We start from the raw sequence: 22,337 nt of genomic DNA on the forward strand, positions 1-22,337 counted from the left end.
CCTGTTCTCCAGGCCTTTGCGAACAGGCTTTTCCGAATGAGTAAAATATGTAGACTGAGTGATGATCTTTTCTTTTGTGAATAGAAAGAGAGATGACTAAAGCAATGCTTATGGCTGTAGCATAGATGCCGAACATGCGAATGGAGGGCACGATGTTTAAGGTACACCCCTGGTGAAAAACATCTGGAGGGGCTCGCATTATCAGCAGTCCGTCAATGTATTATCCTAATAATACTAATTATTATTATTATTTTATTGTTAATAATTGGGTTGCCCAAACCCATGATTTTAGAGCAGTAATACTTACTTTTACTACTCCATTACTGCTCTGGCGCTGACACTTCCTTGACCCCCTCTGGTCTCTGTTCTTCCCGATCCAGCGGTGACATGTCGACATGACACGACTATCGCAGCCAATGAGTTCACTGCCCCTTGTCCGGTGGCAATCATGGCTGATTGAGAGACAGAGAAGGGGGCTGTCTTAGCTAGTGAACTGAGCCAGACCCCCTTCCAATTTCATACAAGTCATTAGCACAGAGGGGGTCTCTGCCTGTTTTGGAGTGGTAGCAGAAGTCGTTACCACAAGAGGGTATGAAATCAGGCTAACAGTCAGGGGCATAGCTATAGGGGAAGTACGGGAAGAGGCTGCTTTGGGGTCCAGACTCAGGAGGGGCCAACCCTGGAGGAGGACTGTCAGGACCTCCTCAACAGTATTATACAGTGACATTATATATAGTGACCGTATATACAGTGAAGGAAATAGATGGAGTAGCTGATGGGCCTGTTCTGAGAGAGCGGTCTTTACTAGCCACAGGAATGGGGGCAGCATGAAAGAAGGAGTTCAGAAGGAGGGGCCCATTCAAAAATTTGCTGCGGGGCCCAATCATTTCTAATTACACCTCTGCTAACGGTGAAGTATTCATAAAGATGCATATTAGCATGTTTTATTCATTTAAAGCACTTTAACATTTTAAGAAATACACCAAAGTATTAGCAAAGCTATATGGCATGGACATCGGTCTTTTCTGTCCTGGTTTCCTCTGAATAAACTTCACAAAGTCATGGATATACCATTGTCATGAAAAATGCTAAATCAATACCGGCCAATCTATTTTCCTGTGAGGCTTACAGATAGAATTCGGTACTTGATACGTGTTTTATGTTAAGCACACCATTCAATTCCCTGTCACGTCTGTCCACATATGTGTGGTCAGAGGTCTGGTGTCTTCATCGTATATTATATACAGGTATGTAATAGAAAGACAGCTGGCTGTCCTAAAAAAAAAACATTTCCTCTTTAAATATCCCTATTAACAATTGCACAGAATATACTTTTTTCCCCTATAACAGCTATTCTGTCACTTGTTTTCAGGCCTTTTTTTGTAGATATTAGAATTTTTCCCCCTAATGAGCACAATAAATAAATCAATAGAAAAGAATCAGATTCTGTCTGTCTTGTTTCTGCTTAAAGGGGTTGATCCGTTTCAATATTTATGGCATATGGCAGGTCAGATAGGTGTGGTTCCCACCTCTGGTACACACTGTGGACTATTTAATACCCCCTCCCCCCCCGAAATCACCAACCGTCCAGTAATTAACCCACACTTTTCTGAAACCTAAACAAAAGGATGAAGGTATAAAACATGCTTGAAATCCTAAATCAAGGTTCACATTTTCTGAGGGCAGTGAATGTCTATTGCTCTTCGCACCCTCAGGGATGCAGAAGGAGCTACAACATGTTAGGGTTAGGTCTTTTACTCGGTATGTTATTTTCTTCTGATTATTTTATATCTATTTTGCTATTTATATGTAAATTTTATTTTGTCTCTTTTGTATATCTTTCTAAGCACTGCAGCTTTTTGTATAAAAGGGATTGTGCAAGAATGGGAAGGGGGTTTTGGAACCCCCCTCCCCCACATTACTGGACCTGTAATGGGAAGATTACTTACCTGCTTCCCAGCACTGGCTCCTTGCTACTTCTTCTCCTGGCCTGCAATGCGCTGCTGGGCTACATCCGGGTTGGCATTGCTGCAGCCAATCACTGGCCATGGTGGTGCCCGGCTCCCCTTATGTCATATGTGAGTGCCAGATTGAATGAGTGTAGATACAGCCACCTGAGGGCTTTCACAACCGGCATCACATACCGGGTCGGTACTATAGGAAAACTTGCAACCTGGTTTCTCTCCCAATTCCAATGGATCATTAGAGTCCTAGCAACAGGATACCATAAGAATTGCAGTAGGATTTTTTTGTTCGTTTTTAGTAAAAGGCATCCTCAAAAATGTTAACCCTTTCACGTCTGCCATATGACTATATCCTTGTTAACTGCCAATGCTCATTCTTCAGTGATTGCATCTTCTATGCGGCACATAAAGTCATTGTTTGCTGGCAGCACATCACCTTGTATAAACAGGGACGTGCTGCAAGCAAACAATAAATCTGAATGGGGATGAATGATCGCAGTAGGGATCGTTCAGGCAAATACAGAGGAGATGATCGCTGCATGTAAACGATCAACGATCAGGTAGTTAACGGGAATAGTCGGCTCATTCCTGATAATTGCCTGTGCATCCATCTGTGTAAAAGGGCCTTATGGAGCAGGAGATTTATGAAACATGCTTGAATAGTGAACAGATGTGTATTGTGAGGTCTTCACTGGGCCTTCAGGTATAAGTCTGTGCCTCTGTGTCACTATACACAGCTATGGTGGCTTCTCTTTCCCTCTTTCTATCTGATGGCAGCTATAATTACATCCAGTAGGGTCAGACTGACAAGCAGATAATTCTTCTAATTTGTGGTAAATTAGCGAGGTTATCTCGCTGAGAATCCCTCTCGGAGACAGACGTAGCACCGGACCCACCAGCCCTGGGAGGTTCACAATGCCACAGATCGTGCGTACTAAGTTGATAAGAAAACATAATAGTTTCAAGCAGTTAAGCACTTTCCTTGGAAAATATTTTGCTGTTGAAATGCTCACTTTACTTTATTCCAGCCATCAGAAGCAGTTGGCACCGTATGATGAAAATCTGCTTTCTAAAAACCGTTGGCAGACAAATTTAACGAGTTTGTTCTTTGACACATTAACAAAGAATCTAAAACAGATGGATAGATTGCGAGCTCAAAAATACAGTTGAGAAACTGCAAAAGCAATGGCATAATTTTTCTACTGGCAGTCCCCGAACGCTTGTGACACAAAAGATGTTATTGCAGAGAAAAGTGGAAAAGACAGATTAAAAAAATATATATCTACAGACACATAACTGTCGACGTGATAAAATAACCTCCAAAATCTGGCAATTTTTATGGAATTCTCTTTCCAAAAACCCACATTTCTTAATTTTCTCAGCTGAGACTTTGAAACATTTTCAAGATGGAACAATCTGAGATGTTTATGTCTATGGCAGAGCAACTCCTTATAATTAGAACCCTAATGATAGGAATGACTTATGACATTGATTATTATTATTATTATCAAATCCCCTCCTGTAAATGTTCTTTTATATTAGAAGTCACTGAATCGGTTTGTGACCTGCATAAATCATAATTTGTACCAGTCATTATGACAATTCTTAAGAATCTGGATTATGGGGCACATTATTCCTTATCATTTACACCTCACCTGCTGCAGAACCTCTTTTTTGAAGAGTGACAGGAGCTTCCTGTCCACCATTGATTGACTGAAAAGAACTTCTCGAGTTTTTAAAAGAAGCTGTGCGGCATCTGAGGTGTGAGCTGCTGAAGAACCTCTTCTTTAAAGAGAGAAGGAGCACTGCATGTCAATCAATCAGTGGCCTGCACAGGAGAAAGTGACAGGTGACAGACTACTGCTAGGAGCGATATGTACTGTTACAAACATGTCAATAAGCCTAATATAGCTGTATATATATAAGAAATATATTTTTCAATTAATAAGAGGTATATGGCGACAAACCGAATATAAATAATACATTGCCCATATAAAAAAAAAAAGCAAAAATTAAATAAGAAAAATCACCTGTGTCTCTTAGGGTCCATTCACACGTCCATGATGTATTGCAGATCCGCATAGATTCCTGCCCCATTGAGAATGAATGGGTCCGCACCTGTTCCCGATATTGCGGAACGGATGCAGACCCATTCTACGGATGTGTGAATGGACCCTTAAAGTGGCCATAAACAGCAGATCACTGTTGGCTGAATCTACCAATTTTGGTGGGGCCGACTGTCTAATGTGTATGGGGTTGCGCCAACTCTTCCCTGATGGCCGATGTTGGAGAAGGATTGAGGATGTTGGATTTCGACATGCCGGATTTTTGCTCTTACAGGAGATACACCTCCAATAGAGATGTCTGGCAACAGCTTATGTCCATCTCCCCATTGAGAGAGGAGCCGAGTATGCATGTGTATGTGGGGGTCGACAGGAATATCTGGTGACTGAACAAGCATTCAGCTCTCCTAACGTGTATGACCACCTTTAGGTTTCATTCACGCAGTAGCAATAATAGTGGGGGAGGCAAATAAATTCACATCCAGAAAGAACAACATCCTCCTATTTTATCCGTGTATCGTTTCCGGCTTTACAATTATACAAGAAAGCAAGATAGATGAGATTCTCTTCCCAGACTGCGATATTATTCCTCTACTGACTGTTTATAGCGACACTATTTTAGGATGCTGTATATTTGCATACACTGATTTTACGTCACTGGTAATCAGGTTAACGTGATGCTCCCTATCTGATATAGCGCAGGGAATTTATTTTTTGGGAGAAATGTTTTATATAAACATCCCATTCCATAACTATATAAGAAGTATATGCCAAGTATGGGGGCAATGTGCAAGATATAAGGAGACATGAAAAAGGAATAATAATAAAAAAAAATCCTTTTACAGATTGGCCAGTGCCGAAAAATCATGGGAATACAATGCTTCTGGATACAAATGAATACATTCTCACTTGTAATGTACATTGTGCCAGCTTGTAAAGACCCAGATGCACAGTAAAACTACATGCATAGGTTGGTTGGTTCTAAAAGTAGTCATTGTCTACTGAGGCTCACATGCAGTAGGTCAGTCTACGTGTGATACACACTGTCTGGTGGTTTAGTCGATAGTATCTTCTAGTCATGTAGTACATGTTAAGGAAATGAGTGCTCTGTATAATAACTTTCTGATGAACCGGTGCTGGGCTTGCACTTATTCACAGGAGCCAATCTGAATAGGTAGATCAGCAGTGGTGAGGGACAAAGCAGTAGGGTGATCCTGTAATGACAGCGAAGGTGAAAGTCAGACTACCTTAGGCTTCCAATAGACAATGCGCATACACTACAGTCACTACATAGATCAAAAAAATGGCCAAGCAACTGACACAAAAAAATAATCCAAGAACAATATAAATTAATGAGGTTTTCTGAGATATCTTAAAGAGGACCTTTCATCAGTTCTGATAGGTAGAGCATGGACACGCCCCCTGAGCTGCAGCAGAAAAGACACTCCCCTGAGCTGTCAGCTTTTTATAATTCTAGCAGAGCAATGCATGTGGAGATCTCTGGATCCATGTGAGGTACAGGGCTGGTTCTAGCTTTATTAGAAAGAGATTGTCCTGTACTGTATGATGTCTAGTTTTCATTTTTTTACATTGGTCATGGGATAACCCCCGTACTTCTAGACATACTGCTGAGGTTTAAGTCTCCATAAGATATGTCTTCTGAAACTAAATCCATATTTGCTCTGTTCCCCAATATTTTCAGTGTTTTTCCATTAGACACATATACAGGTGTCATGTAACCCTTTAAATAAACTGGAATATTCTACATTTCGATATTATTCATTATATTATTTGGTTCCTTTTTTTTCCCGCTGTTGAGAAACACCGTTATGTATGAATTTTATTAAAAGCAAATTCAATCCAGCCTGTGTTTGCCGTTTTTCGCACTCTCGTCCCTTGCTTGTATCATTTGCTTATTCCCAATCACGTTACCATCTGCACACATCTATTTTTTTTTTGGCCAGCTGTGCATTTAAAAATGTAGTATTTCCCTGTGCGGTCCTATGAGAAGTAACACCGCTGATTACAATAGCCTCCACTTTATCAAGGTATGACAGATACAGATGGACATACCAAAGCCCTAAATAGACCTATACACTCCAACAAACAGCATATACACACAGCGGGAAACTCCAAACAAAAGCTAATTTATGGAAAAATATGTGTTCCTAATCAAAGCCGGGCTCTGCTGGGAACCATATAACACACAGCAATCCGTACATGCAGATGCTTTCATCTTACATTACCAATTTGGTCCCATTCCAAGCGCTCTCATCCTACCTTATCACCCTGTGTGAGCCCGCTCGCTGCCGGAGTCGCTAGCTTCCACAATGTGGTTCACGGCAGGCCCTTCAGGCAGCACACAGGAATTCCTATTCTGATCAGATGTAGCACAAAGAACTCGCTGACCTGCCCTGAAAGTTAATTTCTACATCTAAAATTGATATATTGGTCTACACAAAGAGTAATTAAGCATGAAGCGCAGACTGACAGGTTTCCTCTCGTACATTAAAGGCCCTGAATTGACTGTACCATTTGTGGCAATAGCATCACCCAGAGGTTACAAAGACGTGAGAGCGCAGATATGAAACGTTTGACAGAAAGATGAAAAGAATGGGTCATGGTGGTAATGCGTTCAGTTTAATTTAACTTTATTTCCTTTTACTCTACTGATAAATACATATCTTGAAGAGGTTGTCTCGGTTCAGCAAGTGGCATTTATCATGTAGAGGAAGGTAATACAAGTCACTTATTAATGTATTGTGATTGTCCACATTGCCTCCTTTGCTGGCTTGATTCATTTTTCCATCTCATTATACGTTGCTCGTTTCCATGGTTACGACCACCTGGCAATCCAGCAGCAGTGGCCATGCTTTAACACCAGTGGAAAAATCACCGGCCTATCTGCTGGTCAGGACTGTGGGAGCACGCATGCACAGCAGCTTCCATCCTAGCCATCTCATATCTGCGCTGAAGCGGTGGTCGTAACCCCTGGAAATGAGCAGTGTACAATAAGACTAAAAATATGAGCTGGCAAAGGAAGCAATATGTAAAATCACAATACATTTGTAAGTGTCTTGTATTAACTTTATGTACATGATAAATGCCATTTTCGGAATCGACACAACCCCTTTAATTCTCCAATCTCTGTTGTAGATTCATCTACTGTTTGCAGATTCTAGGGATCACATTAACCTCCCTGGCGGTATGATATTTTCTTTACTTTTGTACCCTTGTGCTACTTTTGTACCCTTGTACTTTTGCACCCTTACTACTTGTGCTGGCAGAAGTTCGTGCCGCGCTCTGGAAATGTGGATGCGGACAGCACACTGTGTGCTGTCCGCATCCATCCCTGCACCATTCAAATTAACTCATGGCGGTCCCGAGTGTGGCTCGGGGTTACCGCTGCTTGCAGTGTAATGTAACCCCGAGCCACACTCGAGATTACCGCTAAGGAGGTTAAGCAACAGTCAGAAAGTCAAACTGTCCCTGATGATTACTGGTATTGAATTTAATTCCTCAAAGAATATTAGAGAATTTCTCACATCTTGTAGTGCAATTTATTTACCTAGACCAAATATATCATGACCATAGTGGTTGGACAGAGCTTTAATGTCCTGGACCTCAGATCACTCTAAAGCTGGCCATACAGGTTAGATTAATGATGGAGGAACCCATCAACCATCTGATATGTATGGAGCCGCTCAACTTTCCCCTAAATGAAGATGTTGGCAAAAACAACGATAATGCCCCTTATAGCGGCCCCAGGCCCCTGTAGTTAAAATGCCCCCTTCAAGTACCCCCATTAGTTATAATACACTCTGTAGCACCCTCAGTAAGTATAATGCAGTGGACCAATAGGTATAATGCCCCTCTATAGTGCCCTTAGTGAGTATAATGTCCTCTGTAGTGCCCCAAGTATTATAATGCATCCCTGTAGTGTCCCCAGTACATATAGTATCCCCCAGTAAAGTCGTAAGTATTTATAGTGGCCCTTCTATAGTTATAAGGCCCCCCACATAGTACCACCAGTAGGTATAATGCCCCCTTTAGTGCCTCTAGCAATTATAGCACCTCCTGCAGTACTGATAGAGCTCCTTTGCAGTTATAACTTGCTCCCCTACCTAGTGCCCCCAGTACCATCTTCCTCCAATGCCAGTTCGAAAAAGAAAACAATATAAGCCTGAGTTGTAGGCTTCTGGGCTCAGGCGGAAGTCAATGTGCCTCCTTAAACTTGGTGCAAACGTGCATGAGGACATTGCATCACGACTGTCTGAGCCATTCTACTTTCTAGTGGCCCATGGTACGGGATGCCATTGGCTGCAGTGTACTTGACCAGTAGTTCAACTGTATCGACGCCTTAAGAGCAGTGATACCATTGTACAGTCTACAGTCGCAACGTTCCGGGCCTTGAACATCCCATGATAATATTACATTATGCAGCCGCTGTTTAAACTATTAGCTGATCTGTGACTGTTCTATTAGATACTGACACAAAATAAAAGTAACCATTGCAAAAAAAACTAAACATAAGAACAACTTTGATGTTTTATGGATTGCAATATTGTCATGTACTGTTCTTTATGTTTTAAACATTGAAGTATCTGCCTGCATTATTAAGTGGTTTACAATTGAAATATTGTAGATTTATTGAACTGTTCCTCTTTCCAGGGTTTTTTATAGGACAACAAAGCAGCATAACGTATGGAAGCTGTTAGGAAGAGAAAGAACTGTTTTCAATCCAAGCATAGCTAAAAGACAATGATGGTGGATGTAGGATCAGATGTCCTCTCATTTGAGGAGCAGTTCTTTAGCATTTTTATAGATAATAGCATTTTAAAAGTTACTTGTGTGTTGCGATTCAGATTTCTGCTGTCCACACAATAGAGACATTTCCTTTTATAACATAAATGGGCGAACCTTGGACACAATTCTTGCCCCTTGTTGACATAATTTTTCATCTTCAGATGACCTGTACCCTAGTGGTAAAATTAATAAGGCATGCTGTAATAAATCAGTCTCAGTCAGCCTCAGCCATATGTTTCCCATTCCTGGAGAATCCTAAAGCTTGAGCACCAGGAAGTATGAAGTTTAGGAACCCTAACTTTGGGGAAAGAGACCTACATTTTTTGGGTTCTTGTCCAATAGACGAAACAGCTAAAAAAAAATTGACAGCAGAATGTGAGCCTGAAAAGTTATTTTCTATGAAATATAACATTTCAGTTTTCATCTAAATGTATTTTTTATGTGATGTCGTCCTTCTAACCACTAAGACTCCTGCAAGGAAAGAATTCAACATATAAACAACATGAAAATAAATGTGATTATAGCTTCTTGGATGTAGAGCCAATGGTTTAACAAAACTCTTCCCTTACTCCAACGTTTCAATATATTCTTTCCAAATTGCAATCCCTGACTTATAGTGAGGACTTGCCAGCAAATAAAAAGCACATGTAAGACAACTCAGCAGAAATAGTTTCAATAATGCAACAATATGATATGAAATGATATGGAGGAAATATAAAACTGAAACACTGCACAGGAAAACCATAACTATATTCAGACACAATTCAGTTTCTAAGCATGTATCTGATGGATCTCCATTAAAAGCCATGATATCACATTTCCAATGCCATGTGCCATTCTTTCTATGTCTTCTAAGTCATCATATGCTGTGGGTTTTCATTTAGGTATCTCGTTCTTGGGCAGATATAGTTTGTTTAAAATAGCCATACTGACCGTAATATCAAAAGTATAACCCTGGTGAGGCTTCCATCCATATGTGTCCTCCTTCAAGGCTTGTAGTTTATATTTGATGACCTTCTCCATCTTTGCCTAGGCCATGTGATGTCCCGTTCATCGGTCACATGGCCTAGGCGCAGATACCAAACACAGCAGCTATACAAAGTATGGCACTATGCTTGGTGAGCAAAGAGAAGGCCGCTGTGAGCGCTGGTGCCTTCTTAAACAGCTGCTCTTGGGGGGGGGGGGGGGGCATCCCAGGTGTCGGACCCCCACCAGATACTGATCTGTAAAGAAAACTCTTGGAAAACCCCTTTAACCAGATGTGGAGGAAACCAACTGAGACTCAACTTGACCACACTGCTAATACCTTTGGGAAATGGCTTGTATGAAGGAATACTTGCAATCAATACACCATTTTCAGCATCTGAACTCTACCAAACCTTTCTTGTAAAGTTTAGACGTGAACTCTGTTTGCCATAGAGATCAATGAATGTAGTTTCAACTTTGTGTTCAGCTGACAGGGTCCCAGTTATGTAGTGAATATGAAGCTTCTCTCAAAGCTAAACACAAAAAACATTGCACTGACTTCTTATATATATTGCAGAAATAGAAATCAAAGAGATAGAAAATTCAGGAACTCTTCTTTATCAGCACGAAGTGCGGTGCACACTAGGGAATGGATACCATAATACACTAAGGTGCATAGAAGCAGTGTAGCTGTGTGTGCGCATGAGATGATCAGGTCTGTTTGTACTGTGCACAGCGCTGTCTTGTATCAGGTTGGATCGTATTATTGTGTCTTATAAAAAGAAAACCTTAACGCTCTATATTTCTCTTCCTCAGCCATGCATCTATTTGGCCTCAACTGGCAGCTTCAGCAGACAGAAAATGACACTTTTGAGAATGGAAAAGTAAATTCAGATGTGGTGCCAACACACACTGTATATGTGCCCGCTGGTGATAATGGTAAGAAATTGCAAACAATATTATGTAAGCCATTGTTTGGCTTTTATTACATTTTTCTATAAAAATCCAATTAGTTGCAACACAGTATCAAATTAGTTTTGTGGAATCGCCTTTTAACCCTTTTGAGTGAGTAGAAAAGTGTTTAGGGATTTTTACAGTATGTTCCCAAGATCCCTCTCATATGTGTCCCGGGCTCTAGGAAGTATTTGTCTCTTCCAGGGAAAGCTCAATGAGATATAAGGAAAGGTTTGGATCCCTAGCAAAGACTAGTTTGCTAAGGGCTTTGGTAAGTACTGTTTTCAGGCTTGGATTTTGATGGAATGATAGGCAGGTTGGTAGTCGGGTCTGTGAATACTTTCTTGTCTAGTACAAGTTTTATTTCTAACACAAGTCCCGATCATTATTGGACCATTAAGGTGCTAGGTGTGCACTAGAGACAGAAATCCATCTGAGCAAGCAGAACCTATCTGGAGACTCTTAGGCCCCTTTCACACGAGCGAACGCGTTGTGCCCGCACTGAATCCGGACTTATTCATTTCTATGGGTCTGTGTACATGAGCATTGTTTTTCACACATCACTTGTGCGTTTTGCCTGAAAATCGCAGCATGTTCTAAATTCAGCATTTTTCACTCAACGTTGGCCCCATAGAAGTGAATTGGGATCAATAAAATCGCATCTGCCAGCAAGTGCGGATGCAATGGGTTTTTCACAGATGTTTGCTAAGAGATGTTGTTTGTAAACCTTCAGTTTTTTATCAATGTGCATTTCACCCGCGTGATAAAAACTGAACAACAACGCAATCGCAGGCAAAACTGAATGAACTTAATTATGAAATGGCACATTTTTAACTGAATGCATCCGGAACGCATCCAGACCTAATCCGCTCACGCTCGTCTGCAAGGGGCCTTACTGAAGTTGCTAGCCCTCAAAGTGAACATTTACTCCTGGTAACACGTTAGGCCTCTTTCACAAAAGCGTGACGGATTATGTCTGGATGCGTTCAGAGTGTGTTCAATGAAACTCCCACCATTTTGAAAGCAAGTTCAGTCAGTTTTGTCTGCGATTGTGTTCAGTTTTTTCTGCGCGGGTGCAATGTGCTTTGGCTACTCGCATGATAAAAAACTAAAGGTTTACAAACATCTCTTAGTGTCACGGTGGACGAGCACTCAGACACACAGATAAACCAACAACCAGGCTCTAGGCGAGAAGCAGGGGAAGGGTCACCTCCTAGCTAATCCCTGACCTCTCTCCCTGCACTGCTCAGCCCACATGCAGACCTTGGTGGTAGGAATTATGTGTCTCCATGCCTAGGCTAAAACACCCTAGATTCCCTGAGATGGTGAAAAGGGGAAATAGGAGCAGCCTGCTCGCACAGAACCTGGATGGGAGAGATGACACAAACACAACCTAGACAGCAAACAACAAAAACTGAAACCACACTTATCTTATCTGAGCTGGAACAGACAAACTTCCTTCCTTGCTTGCTTCCAAGGCCAGACTGATTTCTATAACCCGCTCAGAGCACTGGAATTGAGAGCCATTTAAACTAATTGACCCCACCCCGTGCACCTGATGGGAGGCGGATCCAGCACGATTCCAAAACAAACACTAAACACGTGCTGCTATTCTAGAGCAACCATCAGTGATGCCCCATTTAATTCTATAGAGCCAGGGCTGCGTGAAAAATGCAGTATATAGAAAATGCTGCATTTTTCATGCAACGCAGGAGTGATGCGTGAAAAAAAAAATGCTCATGTACACAGACCCATTGAAATGAATGGGTGAGGATTCAGCACGGGTGCTATGTGTTCACGTCGCGCATTGCACACGCGCGGGAAACTCACTCGTGAGAAAGGGGCCTTAGTGTAAATTTGTTCAAGTGATTAGTAGGGCACCATTGTTATAGTCAGGGAAACTGGTATGTTTAGTTAGTGCTCAGCCAAGCAGTGGTAGATTTCAGTGTTTCATCCTGAATTTACTGGCTATATGTTTATTTTGCGCAACAAAATGAAGAACAGCCAAAGCCCTGTATGAAATGGTTTTCTGAATCTCTGACTGCATTTGATCCCATTTTTCCTACTGCTACAGAGCTAATTCTTACATTCTGTAATTAAAGGGGTTATCCAAGAGTCAGACAGACCTCCCAGAGTGTCAGACATGTGGTGGAGATCATATTTACCTGGTTCCCGAGTTCAGTGTCTTCCATTGATGGGTGGACACGTGATCACTGTAGCCAATTGGTCACATGACGCAAAGGGAGCAGGTCACTGCCTTTGATTGGCTGTAGAGGTCACGTGTTCCCTCTTTGACGGATATTGATTACAGTGTGGTAGGGTGAGGAAGAGCTGGCGTTAGACACTGAACCCAGTGGTGCAGAGCAGGTAAATATGATCTCCGTTGTGGGTTGGCCACCCTGGAGGGGCTGTCTGACCGTTGGATAACCCCTTTAATGCTATTATGTTTAGCACGTTATATAGATACTATAGGACTTGTTTATCGCCACATGGCAATCCACAAAGCAGCAGTATAAAATAAAAGTTGTACATCATATAAGATGGAAAGTTTACAATTACAATGATTAGTACATTATTATTTCTATTATTGCTTCTGCTATTTTCTAAAACCTTAACACTTTGATCTATTCTATTCTCGCCCCCAATTTCTAAGTCTGCTTAGTATCCACTCTAATTTCAGTATCTAAACATATCTCCAGTATTTAGGTCATGTGCTACTTATTTTTATATCCTTATATATCTGTTCTGCCACTATCTTCTGGCAGTGTTTATTTTCGTCATTCTCATTGTTAGCATGCACCTACTGAGTTCAGAAACTTTAGGCATTGTTAGCGCTGGGTTGCTTGAATGCCCGGTCCTTCCTGTCCTTAGGATCCAGCCATAACCAATTAAACCTCTGCCTTCTATACTTCTGTCTGTTCTTGGTCTTCAGCCCTCACGCAGGACAATGACAAAGTACGAGACACCACCACAAATAGAGTCATAAGACATACTTTATCTCACTTACTGGGGAGGACAAGTGAGGACACATAGGCAGTGATATAGGAGATAAGATTCTCTCTGATGGGTTTAGGTTTTTAGTTTTTTTTATTTACACTATTGATCGTTACTTATTAATAACAGTGCCCACATGCCAATGGGTAAATACTAATGACCATTGTAAAGCCTCCTGTGAAGACCGTGAGGCTGCTTTCTTTCTAGTAAATCTTCTTTCCAGAGCGTGAAGAGTTAACCTGCTTATACTGTCCAGGTTGATATAATTTTGTATCACTTAACAGAATATCGATTCTTTTCCTTTTACCAGAAGGTTTCGGTTTCATGCAGGTTGCTGTGTATGACAGATTTTCAGGCGCGTGAAGCTATGTTGTGTGGTTATTTGCACACAAACATATAATATGTTACCTGAAGTCATTCCATAGCACTCATATAACATCCAAGGTTATGTCATGGGGGTGATAGCATGCTATTGATCGTCTATATATATTTCACCTTGCTGTGTGACTTGCTGATTAGCGAGACACATTTTGCAGTCCGCTCTCCTCCAGACCGAGCAAGTTCCCTTAATGGTTTCCTTTGCACATTAGCAATGGATGTACCTGGCCAAATTATTCTGCATAAATGTGGCATATGTGTCAGTGTTTGAACAAGTGATGATAGCTGCAGATATGAACTCTCCGCTCACAGTCTGCTATAACAAGAACTGGAATTAAATCACCAGACCGTTATGTGACATGCTGTATAGTATGACACTTGAATTCTAAGCAGAATCTTATATTGAGCTCAGAATATTATAATAGATGCTCGCATAAAGGATGTATGGACTTCATAGGCAGGGACGCCTGGCCATAGACCCTACAGGGAAATTTCCTGATGGGTTGGTGCCCGGAGGGCCACCTAAACCCTCCTCTTGGCCAAAAGCCAGGTACAAAAGACCTGATTTTGTGCTGCACTGTGGCATATGGGGCAACTCTTAGTTTTTTTTTTTCCAGGTCCACTTTAAGTTCCCAGTCCGCCCCTGTTCATAGGCATTTTACTGGACCCTCTCGGACACCAGGGCTTAGTGCTACTACTTCCTCTCTCCACCCTGTACTACTCCTATAGATATTTGGAGATATATAAAAAAGCCAAAAATACCAATATAACAAAAATGTTGGCCCGAAAAAAAGCATGTTTAAAATGCTAAGAGTGCTGTTTAAAAATTAAAAACCAATACTCAACTCAAGGATCCCTTTATGTTCCCATTACAATGCTGCCTGGTCCCTGACAGTGCTCTGCTTCTTGGTCCACTGATGACATCCTGACACATGGGCATATGTCTGCTGCTGCCAATCAGTGATGAGCGGCAGGGGCAATATTCTAATTTGCGATATTTCGTGAATATTTGAGCGAATGTTCGTCATATATTCGCGAATTCGCGAATTCGTGATCTCCAGTCATTATTTTCTTAAAAGAGAAAATCGGCAATCTGAAAATTTGCTATACGAAAATTCACGATCAACACTACTCCTAAAGTCAAAGATATTGCAGCCTTCTCATTGGCCCACAAGCAAGAAGCAGTGAGGGATCATGGGTACTGATGAAAAAAAATCTAGAATATTCGCAATTACAAAGATATTGCATTATATTCTAGATATTTGCGAATTCTCGAAGTGCCAATATTCGCGATAAAAATTTGCGATTAGAATATTCGCGATCGACACTACTGCTAATCATGACTGTAGACGGTCACCACTGCAACCAGTGATTAGCTGCATGCCCCTGTGGTAGAATGTCATCACAGGACCAGGAAGCAGAAAGGGATGGGGGACCAGCATCGATAAGGGAGTGGCGATGGATCCATGAGATTTTTTTTTTTTTATTCCTAAATAGCACTATCAGCATTTTTCAATATAATTTTTGATCAAGAATCACTTTAACCCCAGGCCTTAATTTTTTTTTTTTCCTCCCCACATTCCGAAAGCTATACATTTTTTATTTTTCCGCAGTATTGAGCATAACATCTGAAGGATTAAATGACAGGGTTCGGGGAGGTCCCATCAGTGCGGCCGGATGCCTTCTGTATGATATAGCCAGCACCCACCGTTTATGGAGCGGGCTCATGGCAGCAGTCCACTTCATACAAATGCTGGTTTTATTGGCCTTCTTTATATGGACGGAGAATACATAAGGATGACATTGCTGTTGTGGTACTTCCAGGGCTGTCAGTTACTCAGTCGTGATCATATGTGCCTTCTCAGAATTACAGTCACCACCAGCTTCATGTCTACAACTCAGCGATGTAATTAGACACTTCAGTATAATTGGAAATTTAACTAGAACAAGTCAGAAGAGTTTTATACTATACAAAAAAAGAACCAGCTCACTGACAATTTCTTTCACATCCTTAACAGAACTCACTTTTAGGCCTCATGCACCCGACCGTTGTTGTGTCCTGTGTCCGTTGTTCCGTTTTCCGTGATTTTCTGCGGACCCGTTGACTTTCAATGGGTCCGTGGAAAAATCGGCTAATGCACCGTTTGTCATCCTTGTCCGTGATCAGTGTTTCCAGTCCGTGAAAAAAATATGACCTGTCCAATTTTTTTCACGGACAACGGTTCGCGGACCCATTCAAGTCAATGGGTCCGTGAAAAAACACGGAGGCACACAAGATTGTCATCCGCGTCCGCGTGTCCGTTTTTTTCCTATCATTTGCATGGCAAACTTGACTTAGATTTTTTTTTACTTTCCTTCATGTCTGGAGATCCTCCAAAAATAAAGGATAACACACGGAAACAAAAACGGACACGGATCACGGAACAACGGAAGCCCTTTTTGCGGACCGGAAAAAAATACTGTCGTGTGCATGAGGCCTTACCCAGCATCTCATAGATTAAACTATTCCAATGATCCAGCACCGATGTTCACATTAAAGTCAAACTCTATTTCAGATAAACATTCAGTCAGTTGTATTTGTTAATCATAGCATGGAAGGGTTCTTACCAAGAGCACATAGTACGGTGTTTGTATTGTGTAACCTCATATACGAGTAATGACCAAAAGCGCAGAATCAGTTCGGTTTCATTGGATGTATTAGCTTCGCTGATAATATATACCATAGTTCTGGTTTGTGTTTTTTTTTCTTCAAAACAAAGATATTTATTAGAGATGAGCGAATCAAAGTTGACAAAGTGGAATTCGTTATGAATTTCAGGAACAATTCGATTCGCACCGAATTCGAATTTCCTCGCACTTTGTGGTAACAAATCGCATTTTTCCAAAAATGGCTGCTGCACGTGTGAGGACATGGAGAAAGGAACTCTGGTTAGGCAGGATGCCCCACAATGCCATGCACGCATGCAGCCAATCAGCAGCCAGCCCTGTGATGCCACAGCCCTATAAATAGTGCAGCCATCTTAGATTCTGCCATTCACTAGCGTACTTAGTGCAGGTAGAGACGTCTGCAGGCGCTAGGGACAGTGTTAGAAAAATTGTCACTGTGCTAAAAAAAAAGATATACAAGTGCAGGGAAAAATGATTCAAGGTGCAGGGAGAGGATAGGGAGGAATCATTCCACAGCATTTCTGCTGAACAGGGTTCATTCGGAGAGGTGACAGTCTGGGTAATAGGAACATTCCTATTCCTACACCTTGCAGCACTGACTGAGGATCCAAATTGCCATATACAGCTCTGTAATTCTATCAAACCGTTCTTATTAGGGTGTAAGTGCTGTTTGATACAGGCATTAACAGGGGTTATTACAAGGAAATATTTATACGTTTTATTTGCCCTAGTGCGGTGCAATTATCTGTTCTAAAGCATTTTTTTGCTTGTATTAGTAGGGAAAAAAGGGCTTATTAGCCGTTGTGTGGTGAAGTGCAAAAATTACAGCCCTTTTTGTCATGTATTAGTGGCAAAAGTAAAATATCTTTACCGCTCAGCAGTGCCGTTATCTGTTCTAAAGTCTTTTTTTGCGTGTATTAGTGGAAAAAGGAAAAATATATTTGCCGCACAGCGGTGCAGTTATCTGTTTTAAAGCCCTTTTGTGTGTATTAGTGGAAAAAGGAAAAATGTATTTGCTGCCTAGGGGGGCAGTTATCTGTTTTAAAGCCGTTTTTTGCTTGTATTAGTGGGAAAAAAGGAGAAATATCTTTGCTGCTCACCAGTGCAGTGAGATATTTTACAGCCCAGTTTGCCAAGTATTACTGGCAAAATACTAATATATTCGCCTTTCATTGTTGCACTTACCTTTTGTGTAAAAATAGGGAAAAAATTAGGGCCTGATTGCTGTTCAGCGGTGCAGTGAGATATTTTACAGCCCAGTGTGCTGTGTATTACTGGTGAAATAAAAAATATTTGAGCTAACATTTGGTTATTTGATATAACAGTATGTCAGGCAGAGAAGTTCCAGGCCCTGCACAGGGAAGTGGCAGAGGCCTAAATATTTCTGGCGCATGCTGAGGTCGCAGCAAAGCAAGAGGCCATGGCAGCAGAGGTCACTTCGAGAGGCCTGAGCTCCCAGTGTCAGCTAGTGGTCGTGTAGTGACCAGCAAATCAGCAGTTCTTGAATGGTTGACTCGATCTTCGACTTTGTCGCAAGTGACATCAGACAACCCCAGCCAAGAGTCAGTGGGTTCGTCAGACACAACCCTTAGTTGCCATAGCCTGGGAGCAGGCCCTGGCCCTCACCTGTCCTCAATCTGCCTCTGTTCTTTTCTGTACTCTTACCGCGAAGGTTATTGTTCGGTTCTGACGGATCAGAGGAAGGGCAAAATAATCAGTGACGTACACACACACTTACTGCTGACACCCTCGCCACTTTTTCGGGGGACTCTACTTGTATAAGCATTTAATAGAACAGGTTATGTAGAAATCTATGTGGAATCAGCTGACGATGGTGTAAAAGGAGTGCACTTCTTCTTGGCGCTAACATTGACCTGTAAGGCTGAGTTCACACTTGAGTTATTTGGTCAGTTTTGGCCCCGTGACTGCCCAAATAAGTGAAGTGTGTAGTGATTCTAAGTGCGACGCCTGTCATCTGCATGTCATTCGGACTCACAGTATAGTTTAACTACCAAAGCAGACTCCCTATGCGAGTTACTGCAAGGCACAGTGTTCTACACCACTATAAAAGCTCTCTGCAGCCAGGAAATAGCAGTTTTTTACAGTAATTCGCCGCAAATTCAGGTCAAAGCAAATTTTTCAAAAAATATTCGGAGAACCAGCGAATCATTTTTTTTAAAATTGGCTTATCTCTAATAGTGTTGATCGCGACTATTCTAATGCGAATTTTTATTGCGAATATCGGCACTTCGAGAACTAGTGAAGATGTAGAATATAGTGCTATATATTCGTAATCGTGAATATTCTAGATTTTTTTCCATCAGTAACCTCCCTTCTTGCTTGTGGGCCAATGAGAAGGCTGCAATGTCTTTGTCTGAGCTTAGCAACATCCCTAGCAACCAATAGGAAAGGTGCCTACCCCTTTAGTATATAAGAACCTCCCCAGCAGCTACAGTTATTTTGCAGTTCTGAGAGAGACAGCAGTGTTATTGCTGTGCTCTGTGCTTTCATCTGGATCCTATTCCTTATCCAATTACATTAGATAGTTAGTTAGCTCATATATATATAATAGTTAGTGGGAGATAGTCACTAATTGGCACCACATTTGCTATGCGCCAATCCTGTGGAACACTCCCTGTCAGTATAGAGTCCTTAAATATTAGAAATAAGGGTCTGAGCCTCCTCGCTACCACCCTCCCCCACATCTACCCCATAGAGTTCTTGCTAAGTGAACAGCAAACTCTTTTCCAAATTGTAGAGTTAGATACTTGATGTGCGATTCCAATTTACTCACATTTTGAACAAATATGGGGTAGTTAGCTTATATATATATATATATATATATATATATATATATATATATATATATATATAATTCGGATAGTTAGGGGGAGATAGTCAGTGTAGGTTAGATTGATCTATAGTGTAGCTGATAGGTTCCAGTGCAGGGTGTTAGGCAGTGTGATAGGTTCTGCTGTCCATACATACATGCTACAGACATAGTGCTGCGATGTCGCAACAATACTTAGGGCACCAATCAGTAATATGTACTCAGACCTGATAAAATGTGAAGTTGCACGTATTGTGCAAAAAATATGAGCATCATTAGTGGCGATTTGCACAATCGCGAAAATAATGACTGGAGATCACGAATTCTAGAATTTGCGAATTTATTGCGAATATTATGTAAAAAGTTCAAAAAATTTCACAAAAACGAATATTGCCTATGCCGCTCATCACTGATCTCTAATAATTATAATAAAAAATACATTGTATTTGCTTCTGATTCTGTGATTATTAAATCGATCTTTTATCTTTTCTAGAGACAGTTGAAAATGTGGAATAATTAGTGCCTTTCGTCTACAAGACAAGACCACCATAGTTCTATTGATCCATTTAATTGCTTCCTTTTGACATGGTGATCCTTAAAGGCAAACTGTCACCAGAACGGGCATATTGAGCTATTCTCATTGTCACACTGGTCACACTGCCAATGTTCAGAAACTGTTTTTCTTGAATTACTGTCTTTATGTTGAAATCAACTTTAAAAAGGTACCTTCATGTCATGAACACTTTGCTAGTGGAGTCATTGGGGCGTGTCGCTGCCTGAGTCACAGGAGTCATGTTGGAAATCCCGCCTGCCTTATTGTAACATCCCACCCCATTCTATCTTGCACATCAGCGCCTGGCTGTGCGATGGAGTACTGCTGTGCCCGTGTGAGATTTAGCATGACCAAGCAATGCAGGACAGAAGAGATGGGCTGTAACAGCGAGACAGGCGGAATTGCCAGCATGACTTATATGACTCTGCCCAGGCAGTAACACACCCCAGTGTCTTCACTATCACCATGTTCATGACATATGGTACACATTTAGGGGTGCAACTACCATGGTGGTAGACCATGCGACTGCTGTGGGGCCCAGGGCAAGAGGGGGCCCAGTCTTAGTTTGGATTATCTCCTCTTCTACTGGAGATGAAAACTCTGCCAGGACTCTACCCTCTAGTCTAAAGGAACAACTTTTAGCAACTGAGGCAGTGAAAAAATTGCCCATTCTGTCCTGTGTGGAGGGCCTGGTTTGATTCTTGCTATTGGCCCTTACTTCTCTATGTACACCACTGGGTACACTTATTAGGTTATTAAAGAGAACCAGTTTCTAAACAGTGTGACTAGTGTGAGAATGTGAAAATCTAAATATGCCCCTTCTGGTGACAGGTTCCTTTTAAGCTTGGTGCACAGTATCATGAAAGATGTAATGGTTCAATCAGGTTTCCACTATCTGTGAGCTATGGCCTCTACTTCGCACAATGGACTTATATACTCCTCCACAGCTGTTTCTATATCCTAATAATAATCAAATCACACATGCAGTTTTTTTTTTTTTATAGAGTTTGAGGTGCAAAATTGATGCAGTCAGAAGTGACTTCAGTAGGAAGGAGAAGTCCAGGAAGTCTAGGTGACCATAGATCTTCCATAGCCGTGGGCCAAACAAAAGTATAGCGCATTGAAATTCAGTGTGTCTGATCCTTCTCTCCCATGACAGATGCTGCCAGGAGCTCCCCATTCACATTAGATTGTCAGATAGCCCTGCCAAAATTGGCATATTCAGCCAATAATAGTCTAGTGTATATGTGTATTTGTGGTCTACAATGGTGTACAGGTAAATGCCAAGCACGGGATAGAAATATTTTCCTGTTCAGTTTTTTTTAATCAGGTAATATTTTAGCCACTCTATGTATATGTGGCTATAAAACTTTTCATAACCTTGAAGTAAATTGTGCATACTGTATATGGCTTTCCGTCTTAACAGCATGCATTCCTTGTGTCAAAACTGAGAAATATTCTCTTCCTTTCAGGGAAATCTGGTGGTCTTGGACAGGAAAACAATACAATTGACTCTGGAGAACTGGACGTTGGTCGGAGAGCTTTTCAAGAGATTCCTCCAGGAGTATTTTGGAGATCACAAATTTCCATTGATCAGCCTCAGTTTCTAAAGTTTAATATTACCCTTCAGAGAGATGCACTGATTGGAGTATATGGAAGGAAAGGATTACCCCCATCGCACACTCAAGTAATGCTGGGATTTTCTTGTTCTTGCTTTTTGTGTCTGTCTATTTTTTTTATCAAAGAAATATTACATGCAAAAAATATGCAAAAGAAAAAAATTAGGAAACAAAAAAACTAAATTCTCAGCACTTTATTGCTTCATCCCTCTCTTTACTTTGGCCCTATTCAGGACCGGATTACAATGAAAATGTGTTTCCAGGAGCTCATCCATGTCTCTCCTCCTCCTTCTCACTGTCCTGCATCTGTCTGGAGCAGTAGCCTACCCCTTCTGATCTGTCTGTAGTAGGACAAAAGGTTCATCACACCTCCTCTAATAAGTCTCACCCCCTCAGTTGGCTACTAGCAGCTGATGATGGAACAGATCACAGAGGCTTAACCCCTCAGCACGTTTCTCCAAAACTGTCAGGACCATGCAGAGAATCATGCACCCTGACAAACAGTGAGGGCAGTCATAGTTCTTATTTACTTTTACCATCCAA

At 41.4% G+C, this 22,337-nt stretch overlaps 1 protein-coding gene across 4 annotated transcripts in view; it reads left to right on the top strand.

Moving 5' to 3' along the window:
- The window catches only part of TENM3 (teneurin transmembrane protein 3), a 1,312,080-nt gene that overhangs the window by 1,079,393 nt on the left and 210,350 nt on the right, over positions 1-22,337 (top strand). For all 4 annotated transcript variants that reach the window (XM_044297320.1, XM_044297329.1, XM_044297345.1 and 1 more), the window contains 2 exons: positions 10,616-10,738; positions 21,648-21,862. In XM_044297320.1, coding sequence (XP_044153255.1) covers positions 10,616-10,738; positions 21,648-21,862 — 338 coding nt within the window. The remainder of the gene's footprint in view (positions 1-10,615; positions 10,739-21,647; positions 21,863-22,337) is intronic.

Source organism: Bufo gargarizans, chromosome 1, assembly GCF_014858855.1.
Source record: "Bufo gargarizans isolate SCDJY-AF-19 chromosome 1, ASM1485885v1, whole genome shotgun sequence".
NCBI lineage: Eukaryota > Metazoa > Chordata > Amphibia > Anura > Bufonidae > Bufo > Bufo gargarizans.